This window comes from Tribolium castaneum, chromosome 1 (genome assembly GCF_031307605.1).
Source record: "Tribolium castaneum strain GA2 chromosome 1, icTriCast1.1, whole genome shotgun sequence".
Classification (NCBI taxonomy): domain Eukaryota; kingdom Metazoa; phylum Arthropoda; class Insecta; order Coleoptera; family Tenebrionidae; genus Tribolium; species Tribolium castaneum.
The window spans coordinates 11,712,253-11,719,752 of NC_087394.1; the positions used below are offsets into that span (position 1 = coordinate 11,712,253).

The 7,500-nt window shown below is 31.4% G+C and overlaps 1 protein-coding gene across 1 annotated transcript; it reads right to left on the reverse strand.

Annotated features, from left to right (window-relative positions):
• Window positions 1-462: 462 nt before the first annotated feature.
• LOC107397628 (uncharacterized) lies at window positions 463-3,099 on the reverse strand. The gene is made up of 2 exons (XM_015978425.2): window positions 2,479-3,099; window positions 463-2,433 (listed from the first exon to the last, which is right to left on the reverse strand). The coding sequence occupies exons 1-2, from the start codon at window positions 3,047-3,049 to the stop codon at window positions 1,454-1,456; spliced, it is 1,551 nt and encodes a 516-aa protein (XP_015833911.2). The 5' UTR covers window positions 3,050-3,099; the 3' UTR covers window positions 463-1,453.
• Window positions 3,100-7,500: the final 4,401 nt, after the last annotated feature.

Consider the following 7,500-nt stretch of genomic DNA (forward strand, 5'->3'; position numbering starts at 1 on the left):
TTTTTACTACGGGCCCTCTGTATAGTGGACACGGACAAAAAAAAATCCTTAATTACCATGATATCATTTAAATTTACTCCTTACAATGGACGGATCGAAAAAATGATAGTGAAGTACGAGCATTTGTTTTAAGGATCTTGTAGAAATAGTGTATGAAAACTGTTTTAGAAAAACGTGATAAAAAGATTGTTGAAACCGATTGTGATAAAGAGAAAACTTGCCTTAGAACCACAGTAAACTCATGATGTCATATTATTTTGAACCTGTTAAAAGATAGCTGAAATTATGTGTCATGTAAAAAAATATTTCAAAAAACACGGGTTCTTAAAACAACCAAACAAAAAATAAGGATTTTAGGTAAAAAACTGTTTATTTCCTTATTTAATAATTTTATTTTGGAAAAATTCTTAGTTATAAAATACATACCTAAAAATAACAACTTTTTTTATTGGTACATTTTAAGCCTTCTTTTTAATATCTGAATATTAGATTATAAACACTGTTATAATAACACGCTTCCTATAGCTTCCTATAGCGTTTTGTTCAAACAAAAAAAGTTTTGAATAAGACTCATGCGAAAACGCTTAATGTTTTTGGGTGTTTATGCAACTCGCTGAAACTCGTTGCATCCCCGACACCCCTCGAACTTTAAGCTTGTGTTTTCGCACTACAAAAGTTATACAAACATATTTATTCATTCACTTATTAAAAAATTCTGCGTACGAGTAAAACATTTTTTTTGTTAAATATTTTTTTGCTGCTGTTCTAAATTTGAATTATTTAAAATCGTCCACCTCTCATTAGTGGACAACTCTCTACACCGGACAATTAAATATTTTCCACCGGTGTCCGTTATTGAGAGATTTTACTGTAGCAGAGTAGCATTTAGGTGAAATGGCATAATTATTAATTATTTAATTAGGTATGTGGAACCTCTTAAATACAATTTTTTGCAGATCAACCAAAACTTTTTGAAAAATCTGATTCTGAAAGGTGTTGCAATAAGTTGTTAGCCTCAGAAGGGACAAATATTTAAGGTTAATTTGACGTCATACTTAAACATTTTGTAATGCGTTTACAAACTAATGGATCAAGAATTATTCCATTCAACCACGTCAAACTTTTCTCAATTATTTAATGTGCCCCATCAAATATTAACTTCAATGAAAGAGAAAACTGCCAAACTTCTGAATCATAATATTAAAAAAACTAAGTTCCTTTAAACAGTTTCTATACTTTAAAAACCACACATACTAGAACTGAAACATTCTGCTTTATTTAATCATGTCTCTGTAAATAGATATTCTGCATCATAAAAATTTCAAGAGTTGTTCTGACCTACTTTTTTATTTTAATCCCTTTTTATCAACCTGGTGAAAGCAATAAATTTGAGCAACTGTGCCAATTTTGCCTAAGTAATGATTAAAAATTATACAATATCGACGAATGTGCTTTACTTTCTGTAGCGATGATACAAAACTTCAGTAATGAATACAACAATGCTGACTGTTAAACCGACCAAAAGAATACAAAACTGTATTGAAAATTTATCAGATTGTAAAACATTCGAAGAGCTTTCTCTTGCATATAATAATTTATCTTCAACCGTATTAAATGAAAGTTCATAGTGTTTCATAATACCAGCACTTTGCAGTCTTTGATAAACATCAACGAATCGGTCATACAAAGGATATCCTTTAGTCAAATACAAATAACCGTAATCAAACGCCACAGTTTCTTTGGTCAAGTAAACTAGCATCTTGTATCCTTGCTTGAGTAACTCTCTTAACATACCCCTAAAATATTTTTCTCTAAAAGTGGTTACAAGTTTTTCCCCTCGTAGAATTCTTTTTAAAATTTCAACTCGCTCAAATTCCGACGGTATAACCTTGCATTTGTTTACGTATCGACTCATATCGTTCGACAAAACGTAGAGTTGTTTAATATCTGGGTAGTCATAACACGGCAAATTGTATTCCAATAAATCATCAAGCGTTTCAATCTGATGTTCGTACACACGACTTGTGAAAACTCGAATCATTTCACTTTTATACACCGAAGAAAAAATCAGAAATATGATTAGTGTAACGCTGGCTAATACTCGCGACGAGCTTTTGGTAACTTGCAAAAGATGTGCATTGCTGTTTTCGACCAGAATTTGGAAGTGTAGTATTATAGACGCAGTCTTGAAATTTTTCTCAAAGCGAGTCCAAACTATCGTTAGGATGCAAAAAAATGCGGCGAATAAAAGCCACAAAGACAGGCCAAAGCACAGAAGAAACAGCTTCCAATAGGGGACAAGTGTGGCCTTTGGGACCACCCACAGTCGGGAATGCACCACATGTAAGGGGACAAGGTCGAAGTGAAGGTGTTGGTCTTCATTAAGCAAAAAATGATTAATACTTAAGGAAAAGTTCCGCGAACGTAAAGCGTCTGAAACCGAAAATTTGCTCCCAGTTTTGGACTTTGCACACTCACCTAAAGTTTCATTATTTGCACCAAAAGCCCGCCCATTTCCTTCTTGAATCAGAAAGCGAAAACCTAGTTTCTCTTGAACGATTTGGGGGCAAAACATTGAGTCATAAGTTCGCCCTTGTTTCTGGTGGTGCAAAAATAGACTTGCACGCAAAGCTGCAACTGTTGTGTTTCGCCAAAACTTTGGTAATTTGTTCTCAAAAAAAGTCTCCACGTGTTGGCAAGGCCCTAACAGTTTTGGTGTGGTATTTTCAGCTGACACATCTTCGTATTTGTAGGGATCATACCCATAAATGTTATGCCCATCATCTAGCAAAATTGTATTGTAGATAAAATATTTTGGCAATTGTGTAAAAATTTCTTTAGGATTGTGGTTGCTAAAAATAATGATAAATCGGGCCCTTGAGTTAAACAAATTGAATTTTTCTAAATATTGTAACACATTTTCCAGATTATCGTTTTTTATTTCAATGACATAGACGTCTGGTCGACTAAAGTCGAAAATTTTGATTCTGTTTTTAGAAGTAGAAATGCGAATGACTGGATAAGAAAGTCGCAAAGTTGTGTCAATCATAATGATTTGGTGTGTCGATGTGTTTGTTTTATGCAAAATTCTTTCAACACATTCACAATGCACATTTTCAGTGTGAGAAAGTGTCAACTTAGTGCAGCAAAGTGAAAATAAGTAAACGATTTTGAAACTAATTTTCATTTGAATGCACATTTGAGTGACTTTGTTACTCCTCTAAAATGAATGTTTAAAAGCCATTTGAAAGTTTTTTTGGGGGAAGTCGAACAATATAGTGGAAAAGTTGTATGTAATGTGTACATAATAAGAGTGGGAAGTTCCGAAGATGTATTTACTTATCTATTGCTTTTAAATTGCTATAAAGCTATTAGAAACATTTTAACTTTTAATGACATTTAGTTTTTGTGGGATTTTTTGTGGAAACACTAAGCTCACAAATAGTAAAAGGAAAACTAAAAATAGTTTTTGGTAAAACAAATTAGCCAAAAAATTGCTTAAGCAAAAAATGGAGTAAAAAGCAAAAATTGACACAAAAAGATGCTTGGATTACCAAAAAATGGAACAAAAAATTACTGGCGAGAGGAAAAAATGGAGCACTTTGTGCGAATTAAAAGTTAAAATTTAAGTCATTAAAAATGTACAGTTTAGTTTTTTGTTGAATTTTTTGTTAAATTTTGAGTTCACAAAAAAATTGAGCAAAAACTAGCTTGCGGAAGCAAAAAAATGGCTCACGGGAGCAAAAAATGCCACAATAAGTAGAGTGAAAAAATAGCTTGTAGGAGCAAAAATAAAAGGTTTTTTCGAAATTTGAAAACACCAAATATTCAAAATTTGTTGTAGTAGTGCATTCATTTTAAAGTGTAATAGTAGAGCTCAAATGAAGTGATAGTAATTCGACTAGCTTTGTCTTATCCGAATGTTTGTATAATGGTTAATTATTTTGATGCACAAGTATTAAGCAAATTAAGTAAAATTTTTATAATTAGTTTCTAAAAAAATATTAGTGTACTTATTGTAAGTATGATTTATAATACTTTATTTTAATGAATGTGTGAAAATAATCTTGTCCTCAGGTGTTTAGCGTAATAAAACTGAAAAACCAAAAACCAACATAAAAAAATCATTTGTTTAATTTTTACTTTAATTATGGTAGTTTTAGTCGTATGGAAACAGAGATTACACAGAGTTATTCGAAAATATGCAGCGATATTCTAACCAAAATAATAATACATCAACCACCACTCAAGTCAAAAAAAAATTAAGTGCCATACTAAACTATTAAAGTCTGTAACAAAGAGAACAAAGAGTAAGTAAATATTAACGTTAATTATGTATTCGACATGTTAACATCAAAATATTTTGAGTCATCTTGTATTTTAACTTACTAACCCGGCGCATCCACCATTTTTATAAAACATACAAAATATTTTAAGATCCAATTATCAAATGTTTTTTGTAGGGATAATTCACTTTATTAGTCGCGACTAAAATTAAGACTGTTACGTTTTCTGGTGGTCGACTGTTCTACAATATAGCAGGAAATATTTTGAATTAACTCCAAATACCTCATTGTGTGTAAAATAAGTTGTATTGTTGGTTGTTTCTTTAAAAAGGTTATTTGATTTTTGTAAAAATATAAATTGAGGCAGTAAACAATTTTTTTGTATAGTAACAGATTTGCAAAATTTATTGAGTAATTACAGCCGTCCAAGTAAAATTTCGCAATCGAGCGGTTGAGAATCTTCACAGAAAACATAGAGTTATTACTTTGATGGACAATAGTATATTAAGTATCAAGGAGAGTTTACCGATCGAAGAAAATTATCCAATTATTGTCTGAGATAGGTAATCCTTAACGTTCGTGATGCTTATGGCGTTTTTTGCACGATCCCTAAATTTTTTTAAAGATTTAAAACGATTTTAAAAAATAGCCTTTATTGCAATTATCAATGCAACCAGAATACAAGAACATGTAAGGAAAAAAAATACTGACATAACCAATACATTTTCTTCTTTCGCTTCCCATATTCTTACTTCCGGTCATTCCTTTTCGCTCACAGATAATGTCAAAATTCTTTATATTTGCAACGAAGCCCATTTTTAAATTTTTTTAGAAATCCTCAAATCCACTATGACCCATCTAAACTCGACCTTAATGATCAAATTACCTTTGTATGTCCAATTTTATCTCCACTTGTTTAATTTACATTAGTATTTTTGACTAGAACGTTTAACTCTCTTTCTTGCCCACTTACTTAATTTTTAATTTTTTATATTTATTTTGTAATTTTAATTCATTAACTTTTTATACCTCTTTTTACCTCTTGTTACGCCTCCCGTTAGAGGTCGGGATTAAAAAAAATCATATATTTCTATTGCTTATATAAAAAAACTACTACTCGATTAAACGCATTGTTTAATTTTTTACACTTCGGAAAATTTTAAGTAACTATATTATTTGTTATTTTTAGAAATTTTTGCGAAAAATCGAGAACAAACCACATTTTTTAGAGGTGGACAAGCAAAAAAAATATCCAACATTTCAAAAATTGTATTTGAGTTTGTATCGAACTATGTATTGTTGTCCGCATCTTATAGGTCTTCTAAAATGATGTTTAACACTCTGTATACAATTTTTATTAATTAAAATCAATCATAAGGAACTGTGGAAAAAGTGGTGCAACCTAAACTTTAGTGTTGAAAAATTCATCAAACAAAAAAAACAACATAAACGAAGTTTGCGTTTTGTTGAGTAATTTATTCCCAAAATAACGAGTTATACAGCGTGTTACGGAATGGTTTAGCAAAAATTTAAAGATAGATGCAGAATGGTAAGACAAATCGATTAAACAAAATTTATGTAAATTAGAAATGCATAGTTATCTCAAAAAATCGTTCTGAAATTTAAGTCTCAAATTTTGAGAACCGCTGAACTATAATTATAAAAATATAAACATGTTAGCCACAATTTTGAAAAATTCTCAAAACGCCCATGCGACACCATCTTCATTTTGTTGATGAAAAAAACAACTGCTAATAAACCACCATGACCACACAGTGGCTCTCAATAGGTGGGTTAATAAAAATTTCTGAAGAAAAGTACGCACTTTTGAAATAATAATATAAGGGTTTTTTTATCTTAATAAATTAGGCTAATGTTTCATTTTGCGTATCGTTTCAATACTTTAGAATTTACTTGACTTGAAAATTACTCCGTAAAGACGAGGTCCCTTAAGTGTTCATTATAAGTTACTGTACCTGATTATAATTCCTCTTTAGTTAAAAAAATGGTTAAGTAATAATTGCGCAAGGTTGATGAATAGTTAATTTATTGTTTGCTTATTCTTATAAGAAAAACATGCAAGTTCGAGGACAAACACGACAAAACTGATCACCAAACCTATCACAAGAATGTAAAACTGTACCGAAAATTTATCCGCGTTTAAAATATCAGACTTTTCCTCTTTCTCAAGTATGATTTTCTTATCACTCGCGTATTTTTGAAGACCGTATGAATACCTGATATACGTGGTAATACCAGAAGCTTGCAGTCTTCTCAAAATTTCGCGAAATCTATGGTAGAGAGGATAACCTTTAGTGAAGTAGTAATAACCATACTGGAACGTCACAATTTGTCTAGTCAGATGTACTGGAATATTTTTATGGCCCTTTTTACGCAAGTCATGCAAAACCCCCCGAAAGTGAAAATATCTGAACGTGGTGACAAGTTTCTTGCCTCTGATGATTTCCTCCACTAGACTTTCTCGCTCATTTTCCGAAGCTATGATTGTGCATTTGTTCACATAACGGCTCATTTCCTCCGACAAAATGTAGAGATACTTTATGTCTGGATAGTCATAGCAAGGCAGATTGTATTTTACCAAGTCGTCAAGAGTTTCAATTTGATGTTCGTAGACATGGCTGGTGAAAAATCGAATCATCTCGCTTTTATAAACCGTGGAAAAATTGATAAAACCCACGAGTGCAACTCCTGCCAAAACGCGAGACGATGTTTTGGTGGTGTTGAGGATAAAAGGATTGCTAGACTCGATCAAAATTTGGAAATGTAGTTCTAGTGAGGAAGTGGCGAAATGACTTTCAAACAAACCCCAAATAATTGTTAGGATACAGAAAGTCACAGCAATAAGGGTCCATAAAGTTTGTTATTTTTAAAAATCCATTTTTATCATCTTTACAGTTACCTTTGTAGATTAACACTAGAAGTATGGGTTTTTTCAAAAAATTATTCTGTTGAATAATGCTTTCTACTATTCAACAGTTTTAATGTCAGTTTTTTACAAGTTTTTTTTTACAAATTTTCAAAAAAAATTCTTCTCCTCTATGGCACTGACGAAAACCATTTTTTCCATCTGTGTAGCTGATTCCTTTTAAACTCTCATAACAGGCACTGATAATGAGACAGACGAAGTCTCAAAAGCGCTCTGTCCTTTCATACATGTAAATTCGATATTAATTAAAATTTGTGGGATCGACTT

Coding starts and splice junctions, on each gene's coding strand:
- LOC107397628 (XM_015978425.2), bottom strand. CDS start 3,049: ATGATTGACACAACTTTGCGACTTTCTTATCCAGTCATTCGCATTTCT. Junction 2,434..2,478: donor TGCAAATAATGAAACTTTAG/GTGAGTGTGCAA, acceptor TTTCGGTTTCAG/ACGCTTTACGTTCGCGGAAC.